The sequence below is a fragment of the Protopterus annectens genome, chromosome 9.part0, assembly GCF_019279795.1.
Source record: "Protopterus annectens isolate FY-2018-M chromosome 9.part0, PAN1.0, whole genome shotgun sequence".
Lineage (NCBI taxonomy): Eukaryota > Metazoa > Chordata > Ceratodontiformes > Protopteridae > Protopterus > Protopterus annectens.
In genome coordinates, this window is record NC_056743.1 from 219459890 (window position 1) to 219480384 (window position 20495).

Here is a 20495-nt window from a genome sequence, read left to right on the forward strand (position 1 = left end):
AAATGCTCCTTTCTTGAAGGTTGACTGGAGGGGTTCACTCCTTTGATTTTAGTATCATGTACAGAGACCATTCATTGTGAAGGTATGCCAGCAATTTAATGACCACCTTAACAATGTGACTTTCTTATTGGCATGACTGATGGAGTCAGAAAATGGTCCGTCTCCACTTATCTGGCCTACAGGGGAGCAACTGGTCCATAACTTCAGCCACCCAGATGATGCCCGGGTCAATTTCCCACCAGTCTAGGCTTACATCTCACCATGTCAGGTGCACAACTTATCCTATTCCTGCTGCATTCCCTTCTTATGTGGCATTCCAGTTGTCTACGCCCTGTATGTATGAATGTACCGAGCAACTCTCCTTAGCTTGTTTTGTATGTACAGTCCATCTTTACTGTCTGTATTCCATGTTTGCCTGTCTGCCCTCTCTTAATTGCTCATCTCCCTGTATCCCCCTATGACCGTCCATTAGTAACTTTCCCATCTAACCTGCCATTGTGGTAACTACCAAAGCATTTCTACATCTCCACCCAGATCTAGGCTTCCTTCTCCCCTACCATTCACACATTATGGTTACCCTCTGCATTTTCCTGTACTTGTTCTTCTATCATTTTGTTCTGCATACCCACAATGATTTTTCTGTAGGGTGCTATGCTCTGGTATGCTTTCTTTCTCACAGCAACCAGGTGTCATTTGCAAGTATATATATATATATATATATATATATATATATATATATATATATATATATATATATATATATATCACTGCATTGCATGTGGGGCTGAGGACTTTCACACATGCACTAGCACTGACATCTGTTAAGATTATCATGCTCAACTTATTAGTTCTGTTCCAGTAACACGGTCACATGCTGCACAGTCATCCCATTAAAGCTGTGTTTTTCCTTTTTTTAAGCAGTACTTTGCTTTGCATGCAGGTATTAGCTCTTTACTGCTGCATCTTTCATTAGACCTCTGGTGCTTTGTGCCAAAACCTCCTCTGCAACTTCCCTTGAATCCCAGACCATGTGTACCACACACACACACACACACACACACACAGTTAAAACAGAAATACATTAAATGTGCTTGCCAGCCTTAAGGCATTATGTTTAAATAAGACTTTATTTTTGTATAAGTCTACAAGATATCAGGTATATAAAAATATTAGGACAACTATTTACTTTCAATATCTAATACTTTAGTGTGCCAAATGCTTTCATTTTATATTTTACATAAACAATATTTCATAACACACAGATGAGATTTATGCTAATGCATGCTTACAAAGATCAAGTGGACCAATGCACATGACATATCTTTGTTTAAGGATTTATTAACTAATATTTAAATTAAAACTGCCAAGTATAATTCCTGAAATCATTGCAAGCATTATTTGTTTGAATTATACTGGTGTTGCTACTAGACAGTGTTTATTATCTTTAGAAATAAACAGTATTTCATTGTATGGCTTATTTAACTAAATTTAAGAGTGGTGTGACTATGGTGTCTGGAATGATGAAAAATACTGGATTAATGTTATAACTGATTGTTTTGACATTACATGTATCAGGAACAATTGCTCTTCCTCCATAATCCAAATGCTTAAAATATCCCTGGGCTCACTTTTCATTAGCTATGAGAATATGACGACTATTTAAGTTAAAATTTCAGGTATGAATAAAGATGTTTATGGTAGAAAGCGTTTGACACCAGCAAAAGAAGAAAAAAGCCTGAAGTGGTACTCCATAGTTTTCTTACCATTCCAAACTTGTTAACTTGTACATAAAGTGTTTGTATTTCCGCTTCACTGACTGCACCTTCCACGCTGTTGCACTCTCTGTAAGTCTCTAAGTACGTCTTAAGCCAGTCATACTGCATCTCTTCTGATGGACAAAGCGTGTAGTCAACATCACTTACACCTGAACAAAGATAATAAACATTTCTAACACGCTGCTCTAGACTTTTTTCTGAAATACATGAAGATCTCAGTACTTTAAACTGAATTTTAGAGTACACTTTGAATTAAAATGTTTACAAAACACCTCAATTTTTTGTGCATCATTAAAGGCATGCTGTAGGAAGTGGGTGACCAGAATATGATAAAGAACATTTTTCATTAAAAAGGAAATACTATTATTTAAAGAAATACCTAGTTCTATACACAACATTTAAAAAGTTTCTTGGTTTTAAAACTAAAGCAAGACGAACTTTCTTAATAGTCTGATAGTCTGATAAAATTTCTTGACATATGATACATGATACACAGAGATAAAGGCCCTTGCTATGGCTAGGCAACATGGGTTTGATTAGAGCCCTGGCAAGCAGGGAGGGATGGGCATAGTAATCCCAGGGGTAGGGGTCATTTATCGAGGTATTTCCTATGGAGAGATTGGGTCTGTTTGGACTAGCCTTCAGATGTTACAGGCCAACATGGGGAAGGGGGGTATGAGATAGGCCATAAACTGAAAAATCCTGAATGGATGCACTCAATGGCATAACCTCCAAGGACACCATTAGCTTCTACACAGCCCCAGCCATAGAAGAGTGATAGCCCAGAAACAATAGAGATGCTGGCATACCCTGAGATTCTGAGTACTGGGATAGTTGCAAAGAATGAATCAGAAGGGTAGCAAAAAAAATTCTGAAATATGCAGGATTTTTCTTTCATCAGTACTGATTATTTCATCTGCCTACATTAAATTTGTGGGAAACTTTTACATGAACAAACTTCTAAATAACATGAAAAATGTATAGTCATTTATCTTTACAGCCTCTTGCTATTGTAATACTAATATTTAAAGCTGGAAAAACAACTATCAGACACATAGTGTGACTCTCACGGAAACAGAACTAGAAAGATATTCATGGCCATACTTTTCAAATGTACCTCATTCTCAGGCTTACAAATTCCAAGTCCTATTCTGTTCCACATTAAAATGGCCTGTGACATATTCATTTTGAATTTTTTAACAAATACCAATGGCAAATAATATTGAATCATACTATTTCATCAGAAGAACTTGTAAGTTGTAACCATGCTTTGAAGAAGTTAGTAAGCATTCCACATTGCCTATTTGAAAGTAGATATAGATGAACATGACTGAATATTTAGAGTTCAAGTGACCACTGTTTCTCTTCAATAGTCCCAAAGGAAGTTAAAGCTTTTCTTTTGGTCACAATGTGACCTGTCATTTAAAAGTAATAAAGTATTTAAAAAAAATAATAAAAATCCATGACATAGTTGAAGCAATAAAGATTAGGTCATTATTATATTATATTATATTACCAAGAAAGTCTGGTAGGATAGGTGCCTATTTTCAGTGGAGGGCCAGGAAGAAAAGCTCCAAAGTATTACAAAAACATTTTAAGAAAAAAACTTTGCAATCTTCAAAAATAATACAAAAAAAAAAAAAAAACAATAAAAGAAATGTACCGTTTAAACAATTAAAGCAAATTAGACATAATGTGATAAGCTGACTCAGGTCTGATTAGCGGCTTGGGTGCCTGATGGAGTACCACAGAAGGGATGGGAGTGCCCAACCCAGTTGGGAGGATGCTTGCTGATATGATCCCTAAGGGGGGTATGGTCTAAAGAAGAGAGTTACTCTTGGACATAACAGGAGTGGTGGGTGGGGAAAGGAAAGTGGGTAGGTCATAAAAAAAGAAAAATAAATAAATTCCTCACTAGATGGAAGCACATTCTATCTGAGCCCCTATGGCACCCTCAGGATCCAAGACCAGCCACAGCAGAAATGTAGTAAGTCCGTGGGGTGGTTAGTAGTCGGTAGATCTGGCATCATTGTTGGGAACTGGGGGATGAGCCAGTAACAATGAGGTCCAAGGATACCAAAAAAAATACAACTTAAATAACAATGATTTAATATTATTACCTAAATGTAGAATTTAGACATTTTTAGGTTACCCTTGCTATAGGGTGCTCATCACTTTCCCTTTCTAACCTCACTTACTGGTGTGCCCCCCCCCCCCCCTCACATTCACTGCCAAAAACTCTCTCTGAGAAATCCTCTGCCTACATGGGACCTCACAAAAATTGATGACTCCAAAGAAAAAGAGAAAAAGAAAAAAGGGACTGTGCTTTCTCTTTATGGAAACGTCCCCTCTGTAACCTCACTTACAGGTGTTTCCCTCCCCATTTTCATGGCCAGAAGCTCTTTCTGAGAAATTATTTGCCTGCATGGGACCTCACAAAAGTTGATGACTCCAAAGAAAAACAGAAAAAGAAAAAAGGGACAGTGCTTTCTCTTATGGAAACATAGGTTTCTCCCACAACTTTTTTACTCCTATTATATTACCTATCTGTATTGTTGTAACTCTGCCAGCACAGTTTAAATTTGTTAGAGGATAGTGGTGTGCATACTAGCTAGGGTACCAAAGACAGGCCAACACCCATCATCTCATAAACTTACTGCTGATAGTTTTTGCTGCTGCTACCATAATACCTTTTTGACATTTTTCTTTTTCTTCTTTCCTTAGCAAACCTCAAATTACCCATTTAAAATGAATCTGCAGTTTTACAGCTTAAATGCTATAACATTAGTGCAACATTCCATACTCACCTGCAGTGTTCGGATTTTCTGATACTTCATTTAGCCTCTCTGTGCTAAGTGAAGTCTGGCTCTTTCCGACATGTCATTATTTAATTGTTTACTAAATAGAGCAGAGTGGTAAGCATCCCCTAACCCCTCCCCTTTCCTCTACATAACATCTGTACCTAGTTTACTTATATGACTACTGTTTGGGCGCCATTTTCAAACTTATAGTTTAGATAGTATATCTTCAAGTCACCCTTGCTGTAGCGTGCCCGCTACGTAAGTATACTCCATTCAATAAAACAATATACTATCTCTGAAGTACTCAGAGATAGTATATTGTTTTACTGAAGATTTGTTGTCTTCCTTGTGTGCAAAGGGGGCATGATTGAATTACAAGAATTTTTTGATTATGTTAATAATTCCTTACCCTTCTTGAAGTTCACTATGTGTAGCTCATGTGACAGGATTCCTTTTTTGGATGTTGATATTATAAGGAATTACAGTGCGAGTATCACCACAGGTGTGTATAGGAAATCATGTTACAGAACACATATCTAAATTGGAAAAACATGCATCATAGACATGTTTTTCATAAAATAGTGAAAGGTCAAGGTATGTGGATATCTAGGCTCTTTGTGAATGATAATGATTTTCACAAAGAACTTTTTAATTTAAGAGATAGGTTTAGGGACAGAGGTTATAGCAGTAATGATATAATTATGCCCCTAAATGAGGTTTTCGCCTTAAGGAACAACTCAGCCAAACCATATTTTTTCCACCAGGGATGTAGAAACCATCAGGAAGAGTAACAGGACCTTTGATAACAATATGGTGGGGATATCACTACACTATAGTAGTAACTCCAAAGACATTGTTAACATCATTAAGAAACATTGGTCTCTTTCAACTGTTGAGCCTAGGATTTGGAATTTGGTAGGGGATCTTCCCACGTTTCATTTTAAAAATAAAAAAACTGTTTGTAGGATGTTATGTTATCCGAAAACATTAGACATTAATGGTGGACATCCATACACTGGCACAAGACCCTGTTCCTCCTGTAATTATTGCACTTTTATCAATACAGAGCCCCAGTTTATACATCATGATACAGGGCAGTTATTCCACTTTAAAGTTACAGCCAATTATGGAATGAGTCATGTGGTTTAGTTGGCTATATGTAAGCCCTGTGGAGCTTTTTATTTGGGAAAATGTGATAGAATTTTAAGAGAGCACATTAAGGAACACAGTTATAATATAACTATACTTTCCCCAATAATGCATTAACTAAACATGTAAGGGAAAACGGGTACAATCATATCTAGTCTGTTGAAGCCTAATGGATCTTCAGAATGAGTGCAGACAAAGGTAAAGGCTTAAATTACAGAGTTTGCCTGATACTTTTTTTAAAGTTAAGGGGTATACATTAATAATAACCTGTTTCTACACGTTTTATTATGTTATGTTGGTAATAGTTCAGCATTTTAGTTTTACTTATATTTATTTATATAGATTTCTTATCTAGCGTATTGCTGAACTGTTAATTGCTTCCTGATCAGTTAAAATGTCTTACTTTATGCTGATTGGTTAGGTGTACTTTTAAAGTTTGTTACACTGTTATGCAGTAATGGTCTGACAAAGTAATATGAAACATTGTGAAAGCACTGTATTCACGAGTTTCATTAAAAGTTTTTATTTTCATCAGAAAGTCTGCATTGCTGCTGTTTTCGACTGGACTGTACCTTGATTGTCACTCTTTTTTTGTGTGGATTATACTTTTTGGATTTTGGGTGAGTCATTTGCTCTGTGAGTAGTAGTGTTGAGTGTGTTTGGTGTTTCTAAATGCTGACACAAACAGTATTTACTTTGCTTACTCTGGCAATGTTCATTGGATATTTTGAAAATGTATTGTCATGATACATTTGAACATATTAAACTAATGGTAAACAACATATAATCAATGCAGGTGCATATCTCAGAGGTGACATAAATGAAGGAGGTCATTCTCTTTCAGTATCCCATGGTGACATCATGTTCGCTTTGCTGTCATTAGCAAAGGTGAACTGTTAATGAAAGTAGCTGTGCTGTAAATGAACAGATAGCACTTTTGCTCCATAACTCAGGGGAAACACAGGAACATTTTAATGAGGCAGACAGCAAGAGTGGAAGTACCAGTTCTTCCAAAATGACAGCATATAAGGGGAACATCCACACCTATACAGCCTGTCAGTTCAGAATCTTGTTTCCATAGGTAAACAGGGTTTGGAATTCCCAGTACATCTGCCCTGGATCTCTGACATTTTGGGTAATACAGCTACAGTGGGACTGAAGACATACCTAAAGTAGGACCATGAGACAATGGCATAAAGGTGATACCATAGAAAAGGTGTGCACTGTCCTGCAGATGACACATTAAATTGAGATACATTCTGCCATTTCTGGCACAAAAGTTGTATTAGTGTCCAGACTGAAGTAAAGGAAATCAAGTCATTGCTCAGAAAAGGGGTAAGAGAAGTGTTGTTTCGTTACATGAACCTTTCTCATAAAACTGGCAAATGCAATCTGTATTTTTGTTTGGGTAAATGTGTGAATAATGAATCCCACCATACACTATATATGCAATTTGTAGCTTTGTGTGGGTAAACGTGTGAATAATGAATACCACCGTGCACTAAGTCACTTCAGTACCACTATATGTAATGCATGTTCCAAGTCCTTTAGGTTAAGGAAAGCACTAAAATGCTCCACCTGTAAAACCAAGGTCTTAAAAGTATCACTAGCACTGTTCCCATTAGGTATGTGACTTAGCTAATTCATTTTATACCAGAGTTCTTACATTTTCCAAAAACAATATAGTGCATTTAGATAAAATGACTATGTGACATCTCATTGAATAGTGATATACATAAAGTCATAAAAGTGAATGTAAAGTCCTGAAAATTCAAAATGTTGTAGATTTGCAATGTTGAACTCAAAATAACTAGTTACAACATACATCCAGTAAATATGCACTCTAAGCAGTCAACAAACATTATCACACTGCTGGTAGTGACTTCAAAAACAGGTGCTAGCATGCGAGTCCTGTTAAGTAAATTTACATGGACTCTTTATAGCGTTCCATTATCTTTAAGCAAAACAACATGACTGAAGCACACAAGATAAGATATAAAATAGGCAAAACTCACATAACTGAAAAAACACTTTGATAAACTGCAACAGCTTCTTTCAGGGGGAACTCCACTATCCTGCCAGAATATGTATTGATCAGGAAAGTTGTTAACAGTCTGAGCTGTTGATGAAACTCTTCAGTCAGGTTAAGTAAAGCAAAAACCAGGCCTGGCCTTTTGAACAAAAGTTAAGGTAGGATGGTGTTATGTTGCTTAACTTCACTCGATTGTATACACCACAGTCAGGCTATTAATCTATTAGTGTTTTTTTTCTTTTGTGATGTGGATGAATCTCAAGGTATTTTATGCTGGTACCATTGTGTTAAAAAGCAAAAATAAAGAGAATAAATAGTGTTAGGGCTACTTGTTTGACTGTTGTTAATTACTGAAATCTTCTGATTTACCATTATTTCTGATGTTAATTAACAAAACTGGAAAAAACTATAAGATTTGTTGCCAATTAAAGTTAAGCTCTTCTAGTTGTATTCATTGTAACACCATCCAGTGAGTTTAACACACGGTTCAGGAGATAGTCATGGAATTCCTTGTGGTTGCAGAGGGGTACAATGCAATGTGGCCACTTATAAGCTTGCAAAAGTGTAGCAACAAAAGTAGAGTTTGTATACAGAGAGTTTATGCAATAATGGGAGAAGACCATTACTAGTGGGATTTGTGTGGTAAGCAGTGTAACCTGTAATGGTAGTGCAGGAGGACCAACCTGGGGAAAGTTCAGAGCTGGACCTCATGGGTAAGCCAAGGAATAGAAATAATATCTTGGACCTTGTTTATGTGTCTAGCCTGGCTTACTCTCGGAAGTGTGGTCATAACGTTATGGCCACTCTTATATATGGTACATGCAATGACTTTTGGTGTCAAAGCGGTTGTAGGCAGCAGCAGCCGTCATTATGAACAGTAAGGCAATGAGACAGCAGCCTTTCATTCATAATATGGTATCTTGGCAGTAGCTTAAGGACGAATGCTGTTACTTTGGGGTCTGACAACTGGCATTGGAAAGCAACACCAGGCCTATAATATCAAAGCATCACATGTATAGCAGGGAAATAAGCACTTTGTGTCAATAGTAGATAAGTGATACGTTGCACTTGCACACTCACATGCCTACCTACCCCTCTCACATACACACAACAAAATACTCTAAACTTTGGATAATCTCATCCTGAAGACTTCCAGCTCACAGAATATTTACTTTCTTTATGATGACGATGGTACTGTAGAGGGATGCAAAAATGCTTGGTCATTAGATTGGGGTTACCAGACTTGTTGCAGGAAAAAGCCTTAAGCAAGGGCTCTTTGGCACTGAAAAATAACAGAGGGCAACAGCGAGTGTAAGCATACAGTACATGGGTAGGAGAAAGCATGTTTCAATACACACAGGGGCAGCAATATCAGGAATACAGTAATGAAACTGGCGTCTACTCTGTAGAGGGCAGAAGAAGAGCTGGTAGAGGGCCTACATTAAAGGGTTCCTGTAGTGTCTTATCTATGATGCCATGCTGATTTGCAAACAGCAGCTTATCTTTCATGTAACTTACTGTTACTATCTAGAAACTTCATCTGTGGTCAAATCACAGTGCTTGCACCATTCCATTAAATGGACAATTGGAACTAATAATGGGTATCAGATACTAAGTGAGAGACCACAGGCATGATAAAAGTCTGATGATTAGTTTTTATTACTAAGATATAAACACAAGAACAAACAGAGGCTAAAAAAAAGGAATTATCTTTGTCTTTCATGCACAAGGTACAGGGTTTAATCCTAACCTCTGAACAATGTCTACATAGAACAAAGCAGCATGCAATTCAAGCGATCATGGTAACATTAGATGCCTATCCCTATACCCCTTAAAAAAGACAAACTTAAAAGTTCTTGGCACCCTTTTCAAACAGCTAATAGTGCTCACTTCCCAAATTGAGTAGAGCAGTACATGATAACCCTGGTGTAAATTTGTGTCTATGTTTCCAGTTATCAAGACTAATCTTACATGTAGCCAGATTAGTACTTTATTTCAACTGTAGTGGTAACTTATTACATAGACTAGGAATATGCTGAGTTTGTACAGTTTTGCAAAGAAATAAAACATATAGGAATAGGTCTTTCATGGCTCCAAAAAAAAGATACAGGTCACTTTGCAGCAACCAATAGGCTACAGAGTATAAGCAGTATCATGCTAATCTATCTGGGTAGTTGAAGGTTTTAAGTCCTTTGCTTTTTCTTAATTAGAAACCTTTGTGCCTTTCCAATTGAGGAATATGCACATTTGAATTAGATGATGTGATGCTTGGGGGGAAACAACATCCTGTGCATCCATGAGATACAAGAATGGAAAGGCAGCAAAGCCACTTAGCTTTGGATCTAGATTCTACTACTCAGAAGAAGGACAGACTAGAAATGGTGTGAGAATTGTGGTAATGCAGTGTCTACTGAAAGCATGTCATCAAAATTAGTGACAGACTTGTTGCTCATCTCTCTCTAAAACAGATGACAAGCAGGTGGGATATTTCATTTAAATGCTTTAATATGTAGGAACACATCAGGCAGCATCATAAAATAAAAACAAACTGGTTTACAGACAGACCTGACATACATACCTGCTTACATCTCAACAGCTAACTACAAAATGGCAGTCAGACTTACATGTGCTCAGTATTTATGCATTTGCGCAAGCCCTTGGATAGGTTCTTAAAGGTACATACACACGGATTCACTTCATAATCTCAAAATACTGAAACATTGAATTTCAGTATCTCAAAACTATGAAACTGAATCCACAAAACACCGAAACTACAAAACCCCGAGCCCAAAACTGCGAAATTCAAAACACTGAACAAACCGCATATACTACACCAAACATTCGCCATAACACCCACATCACAACATAAACAAACAAAAACTACACACATACACAACTCATACACACATGAGCCCCCCACATCCCCCTACTTTATTTTATTTATTTATTTTATTTATTTAGCATTTGTTAACTGGGCTGGTCCATCTGGATACATTTCCATTTTCAGTGGAGGCCCGGGGAGAAAAGCTCCAATTTCAACAACCACCACCACAGCAAAAAAGGTTTAAAATTGAATACAACATACATCAACAGCTCATTTTACAGCATGTAAGTCTAGGGCAGTCCATAGACATTATTAGAGGTATCTTTAAAACCTAGGTAAAAATAGTTACACATACAGTAACTTTCCTATGGTTAATTTACTAAACACATTATCAGAAAAATAGTTAGGGAAGAAAAGGAGGAGGTATAAAGCAAAAGGCAGGAAATACTACCAACAAGGTACATTCTTAGCTAAGAAGAAAGGATAGTAATTGTTGTCAAGTAGTAGAGATTATTTGAGTTGCCTCTAAAGTAGAGGGATAGACAGGAAAGAGAAGAGAAGAGGAGAATGGCAAGAAATGACAAGAGATATCTAGAGATACAGTCTGGGAAATAGCAAGGGCATAGTCAGTGATTTTTAAGATATTTCTTAAGATTTTGCTTAAAGAGAGAAAGGGATGGAAGTGCAGTAAGGTCAGAGGGCAAAAGGTTCCAATGTTTTCCAACAGTATTTGAGAAAAGTGAGTCACCAGCTAAGTTGTTAGACTTGGTGGTCCTAGCTAGAAGTTTATTGGAGAAGCGTAAGGAATCAAGGTTCCTGTAGGGTAATATAAGGTTGTTTAGTACTGGGGTATTGTTAGGTTGATAGAAGATTTTATGAGTGATGGTAAGTTGGGAAAGTAACAGAAGGTTTTTTAGTTCTAGCCAGTCTAGTTGACGAAGGTTAAGACAATGGTGAGTTCTATATGGGTTTCCAGTGGCTTTGTAGTATACTTATATATACTAACTCTGAGATTGCACAAACAGGAAACAAAAAAAACTCACACACACACATTCTCCATTCCCTCACACATGCATCGAACATATCAGCACACTAAAACACACACTAACACCCACTCAAATCCCTTACAAAACACTCACTTACCTGACAAAACACCTAGATCCACACACGGCACCGCGCACCATAAATACACAATCCCGGACATCACGTAGCGTAAGGCCATAACCGTGAATTCGAGATATTCGAATTCACGATTATGAACTTTCACTTTTTTAAACATTCAGGTTTATAGTCCCGAGATACTGAAATTAAACATTTCAGTATTTTGAGATTATAAACGGCTGCCCATACACACACATTGATCTACAAACTCATGCAGTACGACCTAGTATAAAGATAGGGCAGTATTAATAATCTCAGCTTTTGTTTCACAGCAGCATTGTGATGGTTAACAAAAAGAGTGAATTATATTAGCAGTTGCAGGACCTACTAGATACAGCAACAAGTATGAGTTGTTGTTGATAAATGGGACCACAAAGCATAACTTTGTCACACTTCTTCCAAATAAGGAAAAAGCATCAGTGATTGCAGTCATCCCTAGTGAAACAGTCATCTCACATTACAAAACATTGGTGGCCACAATCAGCTGCAAGCAGTGATCAGAGAAGGCTCCAAGTTAAATCTAGGCTGAAGACCAGGAAGTGGACTGGAGTATAACCGCAAGGGTTCAAGGAAATACTCAGGGCTCTAGTACGGTAACCATTTGAAATGTTGAGGTCTGCTAGAGCTAGACCAGAAATAAGAAGACTGAATCACTGAAAGAATGGACTGAAGTCCAAGACACCATTTCTCAGGATATTCCTTTTTCTCCTTGGTATGATATTCTCAAATTATATATTTTCAGAGGGGGAGTAGCCCCCCCAAGAAAGAATTTTAAAAGTGAAGAGCAATTTTCATAATTCACTCTTCTCCCGTATTTTATGTCTTATTTTTTCAGCTTGTTGGCACTCGGCATTTCGTGTGCCGACATTTCAATAGGGAACCCTTTAGTATCTAATAAAGAAGAGGAAATAAGGTGGAATTGAAGATGAATAGCAGATTCTCAAAATAGCATGTGTGAAAAACTATAGAACAAATATGCACCCAAGCCAGCTATGGAAATAAGGTGCATAAGGAAAGATGGTGGTAGAATGCTGAAGCCACGGAAGATATCAAAAGAAAAAAAGAAGGGATGGGAAAATGGGAGATAAAAAAGGCAAACCAGGCTAAGAAGCTAAGAAATAAGCTTCAGTAGCAAAGAACAATGTATCAGAGGCACTCTACCACCTTCTGGAAATTGACTCGGTAGATAACACAAAAAAATTCTATTATGTTTCAAAGTAAATACATTAAAATAAAGAAGACAGTCATCGGACACCATCCATAAGGTATGTTAGCAACAATCTGCTCACCGGTCCACAGGATATAAAAGGCAGATGGAAGGAGTAATTTAAGTAGCTTCTGAATGAACAAAACCAGGTAGAAGCTGTTCTGCCCCATACACAATTCACATCAGAAGATCAGCACTAAACAAAATGAAGTAAGAAAACAGCAGACTCAGATGAGGTTATAGCAGATATTCTTAACATTTTGCATGAGTTTGGGGAGAAAAATGGCTCCTGAAGGTACCCATAGTAGTATAGGGAGAAAGGCAAATGCCAGATGACTGGACAATAAGCAATGTAGTGTGAGTACAAGAACAAAGGGTCATTCCTAACTGTGGGCAGTATATCAAATTCCTGTCACAATGAATGAAAGTGCTGCAGAGGGTGAATGATAAACATTCAGAATGTTTGAATATAGGTTGGAAGATGAGCAGTTCAGATTTAGATTAGGATACAGTACAACTGATCTAATATTTGCAAGAAGACAGATTATGGATACAATGTTATAGATGAGGAAAGAGTCCAACTCAGCATTCCTAGACTTGGAAAAAGCATATGACAAGGTTCCAAGAAATTTGATTTAGACAGTACTGCAATGTTTTTCAGTCCTAGAAAGATTGGTACAATTAATGTGGGTTATGTACAAAAATCCAACAACACAAGTACTAACAGTTTTTGGACTCAAAGAGAGGCTCAGAGTGAGACTGGAGATGCATCATGGTTCAGCTTTGTGACCAATGCTGTTTATACTAATGATGGACTACATTACTAAACAAATTGGAGGGGGCAGTCAACAAAGCTGCTGTATGCAGGCAATATGGTATTACAAGCAGACTCTAAGCAGGGTATTCAACAAATGATACGGGAAATGAATGTAATACTAAAGGCACTTGAGATCAAACTGAGTACAGACAAGACAACGATCATGGCAGTAAAAAGAAGAACTCAGACGTCTCTGAAAGTAGGGATAGAAAGGAAAATAGTGGATTGAGTTAACAGCTTCAAATATCTGGGAGTGGAGGTTTAGGAAAAGGAAAATCTGATTGAGGAGGTCAAAGTTAGAATCAGAGGTGATACAGACGAGTACTGAGTTACCAGGATTAGCATTTAACAGAAAAATGCCAACGAAGGTGAAAAGCAATGCATACAAAACAATGGTGCAACCAGTACTTCCATATGCTACATAAACCGGAACAGCGAACGTATAGCAGTCAAAGAAGCTAAAAGTGATTGGAGCTAAAGCGCCTGAGATGGGTGGTAGGATTCACACTGTGGGATAATAGAAAGAATGGCGATATTAGAGCAAAAGCCAAAGGAGCTGCAACTGCAGAGAAGGTTAAAAAGAGTGGATTATGGTGGTTTGGGTATATGCGCGGGAAAGCAGAATATGACATATCGTACTGACTAAAATTTGTGAAAGAGAGAGAGAGAAGTAGTAGTCAAGAAGTAAAAATAATGTCCAGCAAAGAAGTGGATGGATTTTATGAGAAAAGATCTGTGAAAGTCAGGCATGAATGTCAAAGAAAATACGAGAATGGTATTGGACTGAGAGAGATGGTGACAGTTGACTTCATACCCATGACCTCATGTAGAAAGTGTGTGTGTGTGTGGGGAGGGGTGGATGATGATAATGAAACTGATCTGGAATAAGGTGAAGTCCCAAGACTGGAAAAACTCCCTTATCAACCTCAACAAAAAGTCGAGATCCCTCATCAAATTCTCTAAAGCTAGCTATGAAAAGAGAATTTCAGCAGATAGTAAAGACAAACCCAAGGCCTTCTATAGTTATGTAAAGAATCTCCACGGCAATACCCAGATTTGCTCTGAACTACTGCACAATGGTACCTCCGATACTGAGCCAACAGATATTCCCAATATACTGGCCGACAAATCCAGTGCCAACTTTACTACTCTACCCCCCCAAAGGACCAATCACAATACCAGTAGATTGCCAGGCACCCAGTATTACTGCTGCACAGGTTAAAACAGCACTATCCAAAGCAATGAATACAGCTTCTGTGTGACCTGACAATATCCCTGGCTGTGTTATACATTAACTACAGCGTGAACTAGCACCTCACCTGTGTACCCTGTTCAATCACAGTCTCACCTCAGGTTTTGTCCCTACCGAATGGTGTATTGCTACAGTCATCCCTCTCCACAAAGGATGAGCAACTACAGACCCTGGGGACTGTTGCCCCATTAGCCTCACGAGTCTGATATGCAAAGCTATGGAATGCATCATCATGGACCTAATAAAGAAGGATATAGGGGAATCTCCAAACTCTGGATCCCATACAGTTTGGTTTTGTGAAGGGTAGCTCATGCCTGCTCAACATGGTCGACTTCTTTGAGTCAGTCACCAGAAGTGTGAGTGAAGGCAAGGTGGTTCATGCAGCCTACCTTGATCTGGCCAAGGCCTTTGATACCATTCCCCACTCAGCAATCATAGAAAAACTCACTAAGCTAGGCATTAACCCCTATATCACTAGGTGGGTTGCAAACTGGCTCACAGATAGAACCCACAGTGTGAAAGTAGCTGGCTCCAAGTCAGGCTGCCAACCAGTCATGAGTGGAGTCCCACGGGTTCAGTCCTGGGTCCTCTCCTGTTTGGTATCTACTTCTCTGAAGTCCAGGCCAACACGAAGGGATTCTGATTGCCAAGTTCGTAGACGATTGTAAGTTGGGAGCTATTATTAACTCCCCAAGTGATATTGACATCCTACAGAAAGGCCTCATTGAGACCAATGACTGGTGTCAGAACCATGGCCTTCAGCTTAACACCAAAAAATGCATTGTCATTCCCTTTGTAAAAAAAACTCAGTTTCCACTAATTACTAAGTTGATCGGAGCCTACTGAACACTGAAGGGGCCATAAGAGATCTGAGCTCCCAGGTCAACAGCAACCTCACCTTCAACCACCACACTGCCACTGTGGTCAGAAAGTCTTTCTATGTGGCACATCTCATAATCAAAGGTTTTGCATCCAGGAAGAAAGAGGTCATCATCCCTCTCTACTCATCCCTCATTAGACCAATCATCAAATATAACTCCCCATTTGGCATGTACCTGAACAGACACCTTCAACAGCTGGAGAAGCCACAAAATTATCTCACAAAAAGGATCCTAGGCCTTAAACACATGTCCTACATAGACAGACTCAATAAACTTCAGCTGTTCTCAGTTTCTTATTGTCTACTTAAAGGTGATCTCTGCTTGGCTTATAAAGCCATACCTGACGAAGCCCGACTTGAAATGCTACATCTAAAGAAATCCCAATCCTCCCATGCCACACGCTCCAGAGATCACATTACCACAATCGACAGAGCATGCTGGAGGAACAGGTTTGCCACGCAGAGATTGCCCATACTCTGGAATAAGCTTCCCATTTATGTCAAGCAGAGCACCTCGCTGGGCCTCTTCAAGAGAAATCTTTACGGGTGGATGGGTAACAGAAAGTTCACCCCAGGGATCACTCCAGTTGCCCTGCTGGATAGAGGCACTGTGAACTAACATCAGGTGGCATGATGCCAGGGCTATTTCTTTGGGCTAGGCTTGTAAAGGCACCAGGGCCATTAGCCTAGCACACACCTATTAACCCATGAACCTATGAATAGAATTATTAGTCCCATCCAGACTTTAATATAATAGGAAATTTAAAAGGAATATAACTTGGTCCATCAACATATATAAAATCTACAATAACATTAAAAAAATTATTAAAGTATACAATGGATCTAAAAACCTCCAAATCAAGAAAAAAATATTAGGAACTGAACTAAGAATTAAAGAAAAAAAAACACTATTAGACCTACTAAGAAAGCCCATGAGCCTAAGATGGCATCAAAATCAAAGGATAATTGCAAATACCTCTCTAATAATATACAAAACCTGAGAAACAATACACAATCATATACAGAACTCATATCAAATGACAAAACTTTCTAGTACTGGTTGGACACTGCCAATATCCTACGAAATAAATTTATTTCCAATTTTACTCATGAAATGACTACCCAAATCCCTGTGAACTCTTTAGCTCTCAAACCCCACCCTGTTATCAGAACCAAGATATACTGAATGTATAGGAGTACAAATTATATAGAAAAGAGTATTTATTTATTTGACATTTGTTAACCGAGTTAGTCCATCTGAGCTAATGGCCCATTTTCAGTGGAGAGCCAAGGAGAAAACCTCCAACATTACAATAAAGAAACACAAAGATAACATAATTAGGCAATATACAAAAAATGGAGAAAATCTCCACATTACTAAAAAACAAAGAGTTACAAACTAGACAAGAATACATAGGCTAAAAAAACATGTACAAAATAAACTGGAGAAAAGCTCTAGTATTACCAATCAAAAAGTTCCATACTAGGCAAACATACAGAAATCAAGGGGGGGGGGATTTGACATCAAAGTTTAGCATTAAAAAGGCTACCTAACTGTAAATAATAGATGAAAGTAGTAACAATAAAGATCCATAATTCCCTTGCTGACATAATGTTTGGTATTGAAATTTACCAACAGGTTAGTTAATCAATTGAGAGATTATTGGAGAGATTAAGTAAATAAGAAGGAGAGGACAATGGAGTTTAAGGAGGATTTAGGCAGGAGCAGGATCTTGAATCGAGGAAGTGAACTTTGACCACAGTCTTGAAGCAACAGGAACTAGTCATACTGCGAAGACTAGCTATGAGCTTATTCCAGGCAAGGGACACTGAGTTCTTGCAGAGGAGTTTACTTATAGTTTTGATAGGTTTATAGATGTTTAGAAGATGCTTGTCTGAGCTACAAAAGTTATGGATAGGGATGTAGGGGAATACTATGGTGGAGAGAGAAGGGGAGACTAAGGGTTGTTGAGTAAGGACTGTGTGAGGTGCAACTGGGCAAATAGTAAGAACTGAGGGAATTCCAGCCATGGAAGCTGATTCAGGGCCAGGCAATGAAGTGATTTGTAAGGTAGGTTACATGCAAATCTGGCTATACTATTGCAGGTTTGCTCAAGTTTGGAGAGGAGGGTTGACTGCAGATAGGTAAAAATAGGGGAGTCATATAGGAGACATGGGAGGAAGACTTGGGCTAAGGAGGCCCTGAAGTTAGGAGTGAGGATTTTTTTATTTCTATAGAGAAGACCAAGTTTCTGATTAGTTTTTTTTTTTTTTAAAGGTGGATTTATGGTGGGAGAGACATTTGGGAAGAATAAGTAGGAGCTTATCTTTTTTGGGTTAACTATGAGTTGGTGTTCTGTGAGACATTTTTCCATGGATGAAAAAGAGTTTTGGGTGATGAAAAAAAGTTTGGGTATGCTGTCGGCACAAGAGATGAGGGTAGAGTCATTGGCATAATGTATAAGGGAGGAGGTGGTACAAGAGGTGGAGAGATGATTGGTGAAGATATTGAAAAAGACGGGGCCAAGGATTGAGCCTTGAGGGATGCCAGTTTGGGTAGGTAGGAAAGGGAAGCAGGTAGATTGCCATTTGACAGACTGGAGACAATTTGAGAGGTAGCTTGAGAACCAGAGAATAGTGGAGGGGGAGAGGTTGAGATCAGCATGTTTGGTGAGTAGTTTGGAATGGGAGACCATGTCGAAAGTTTTGAGAGATCATGGAAAAGGGAAGATACGAGGAGTTTTTTTTCCCTAGCTTCAGCAACAGTGTGAGTGAAATATACAAAAGCTGTCGATGTGCTATGATATGGCCTAAAGCCATGTTTTTTGGGGCTCAGAAGATTTTCATTGATTAGGTAATTAACACAAGATTACTACCTAAGTGAGACCAAAGAGAAGCAAGTAAAAAAATGGGATAATGTTGAATCAAATCTCAGTTTCAAATATCATAATGGTCATTATCACAATCCTATTATTTGATACTGAAGCTCTGGATACATGCATTAGTAATTGGTTTTCTCTTGATGATATCTCTCTCATATTAAGTTTTATCATTTTTCTCAACAATATATATTTTTAAAATATTTCTTATGCACCATTTTAAAGGTTGTATTGATATTGAATCTTTTTACAATGTGATGCAATGAGATACAAGTAATGTCTTTGTAAGAATGTATCTAAGCAAATTCTCAAGCTTTACTAACAAGAACATTAAACACTTATGTTTACTTCTTGAACTAATTTTGTCTGATTTTTTTTGTTTTATACTGCCAAAAATGGGTTATAGCCATATGCACAGAACAATCCCTAACTTTTTCAAATTTGGTTATAAGATGGTGGGACAGAGAATGTGTGATGAAACCTCTGTTATTTTAATTTGTCATTCAATGATAGATATTTAGATAACCTAGTTTTAATGTTGAATAACAATGTTGATAAATTTATAAAATGTTTAAAAATTAAATCATACCACTGAATATTTAAATTTTATATTAACTAATTTTAGTGTGTAAGTAATTTTCTGAATGTTGATATTGAAATTGATACAATCAACAAGAAATGTTCAAGTAGTATGTATAAGAAAAAAACTTCTTTAAGCAACTATTTAAATGTTGGCAGTCAGCATCCTGGATATATGAAGAATACTGTAAGGGGACCATTTATTAAAGTAAGTAGACTGGCCAGTGATGATAATACCTTTGAAGAAGAAATAAATGTTATGACCAAATTATTAATCTCTAAACATTCAGAGATAACAAGGACATTAGATGGATTACACTCCCTTTCTCCCCACCCCTACTCCCATTAAGGTTAAAGAAAATTCTGAATATTAGTCAGTCATAAAGCTGCTGGTGAGTCTGGATATGGGAAATGTCAAAGACCTTACTAGCTACTTAGAAAAGTATTAATGGTTACCAGGATTTGATTATTATTGTGGGTTCAAATCAAAACTGGTTTAACATTAGATTTGATTTTTAGCAGCTATCAGAATAGTTCCTGTTGAAATAAAGTACATTCCCATGGAATGCCTTTAATTGTTGCTGACTTATTGATACAGGACTTGCTCTGAATCTTATACTTTTCAATGATGAATTTATTATTAAATGAAAGTATATCCAAACCCTTAAAGCATAGTCTATGTTGAAAAATGTTGTAGCTGTGAGGGCTTCTGCAGAAACAAAACCACAAGGAAGCTATTGCAGTGAATTCATATGCATATATAAGATATTAAATACAAGGATGGATCTAATGGATTAGCTACACATTCTGGATATTGTTCAGATTTAGAAAACGTGTATAGTTTCCTGTTAGTCACACAGAGTAAGAATTGAGAGGGTTAAGAATTAATTAATTGTCAGGGAGGTAAGATGGCAGTTGTTAAGAGCTATAAATAAAATTACTGGGCTGAATGACACAAACTTTAAATGCATTTTAAAGGGGCACCCTTGTAAGCGAACTGCATCTTAAAGTAAAATTTATACTCACATTTGTATCTTTTAATATTGTTTGTACTATCTTCTTTTGGATTTATAATATTATGTGTATCTGTACTTAACTTTTATTGCCAATAATGTACATATTTGTTAGGGACTAATCAG

General features: G+C 37.5%; 1 protein-coding gene across 2 annotated transcripts in view; it reads right to left on the minus strand.

Annotated features, from left to right (window-relative positions):
• LOC122811144 (ethanolamine kinase 1-like) overlaps nt 1-20495 on the minus strand; it is a 1165171-nt gene that overhangs the window by 420745 nt on the left and 723931 nt on the right. For both annotated transcript variants that reach the window (XM_044082778.1, XM_044082779.1), the window contains exon 6: nt 1764-1924. In XM_044082778.1, the coding sequence (XP_043938713.1) occupies nt 1764-1924 (161 nt within the window). The remainder of the gene's footprint in view (nt 1-1763; nt 1925-20495) is intronic.